The 1,132-nt window shown below is 40.9% G+C and overlaps 1 protein-coding gene across 1 annotated transcript in view; it reads right to left on the bottom strand.

The window, feature by feature from the left end:
* The window catches only part of LOC101656501 (ceruloplasmin), a 46,413-nt gene that overhangs the window by 19,130 nt on the left and 26,151 nt on the right, over positions 1 to 1,132 (bottom strand). Inside the window, exon 12 of the mRNA XM_045295006.1 lies at positions 100 to 219. Within this exon, the coding sequence (XP_045150941.1) occupies positions 100 to 219 (120 nt within the window). The remainder of the gene's footprint in view (positions 1 to 99; positions 220 to 1,132) is intronic.

Genomic DNA, 1,132 nt, shown 5'->3' with positions numbered 1-1,132 from the left:
GGCAGCAGGAAGGTTGACCACTGCTCTAGTGGCTGGGCACAGAAGAAAAACTGGAACCCCACCTTAAAGTACCGTCCGTACAAGTACCCAGTCCAATACCTAGTATGTCCAGGTGTTTTTGGTCCTCACTTCTCTTTGCTTGGTTTGTGAATGTTATATCCTCATACTCACGGTACACCACTTTCTTGTATTTTGTCCCAAGAAATCTGTCCGTTGTAGCTGTATATATGACTGTTTCACTTGTAGAAGATGAAAATAAAACAGAAAACACAAAGTCAGTTATTTTAACCATTTAAATAGGCAAAGTACACCTATGTAAGAAATTCTTATGGAGATAAAACAACTTATTCACCGAAACTGTTTAACTGCGGAAATAAATAATTTGTCTAACTATATGAATTCTAGCAAGATTGGACATTCACACTGTGTTGGAAAACATGTTTTCAAGAGGAACCTTTAGTTTTCATGAACGAGTAGCAAGAAAGGATCAGGGAGCCCACGTGACACACCGGTTAAGCATTCAACTGCTAACTGAATGACTGGCAGAGCCCTGTAGCGGCTGTGCAGGGGAAATACGTGGCTGGTACTCTACTTCTCGGAAGATTTACGGTTTGGGAAGACGCACGGGGCTAATCTGCTCTGTCCTAAAGGGCTGCATTGAGTCAGAACCAACTAAATGACAATGAGTTTGGTTTGGGGGGTTGGTAAGAGAAGAGACCGAGAAAGAAAGAAAATTTTACAAGAGCAGAAAAACCAGTGTCTTCAAATCAAAGACAAAAGAAACAGCTGAGTGACTGCAAATGTTAAAGGTGGTCGAAGTTATGTTACCATTTCTCAGGATGTGAGACCGCATGCTAACTTATGTAAAAATGTAAGAAACGAACAGGCAGGAAGCATCAGAGAGCAGAAAATGGACGCTATGCAGACACTGAGCACTTTGGAGTTACATATAGTTACAAGTATCATACATACAAAAACTGAATTGATAAATAAATGTACCCTAAACAAATACACACACACAAGCACACACATGACACACCCATCACGCACATACACCCCAATCACACAAGTTTAGAAGCCATTTACAATTGACTGTATCCTAAACATACCGCCAACGCCAACATACGCATGC

The sequence above is a fragment of the Echinops telfairi genome, unplaced genomic scaffold, assembly GCF_000313985.2.
Source record: "Echinops telfairi isolate 266 unplaced genomic scaffold, ASM31398v2 ScPeMD7_4225;HRSCAF=4972, whole genome shotgun sequence".
NCBI classification, from domain to species: domain Eukaryota; kingdom Metazoa; phylum Chordata; class Mammalia; order Afrosoricida; family Tenrecidae; genus Echinops; species Echinops telfairi.
This window is presented reverse-complemented; position numbering and strand designations above follow the sequence as displayed.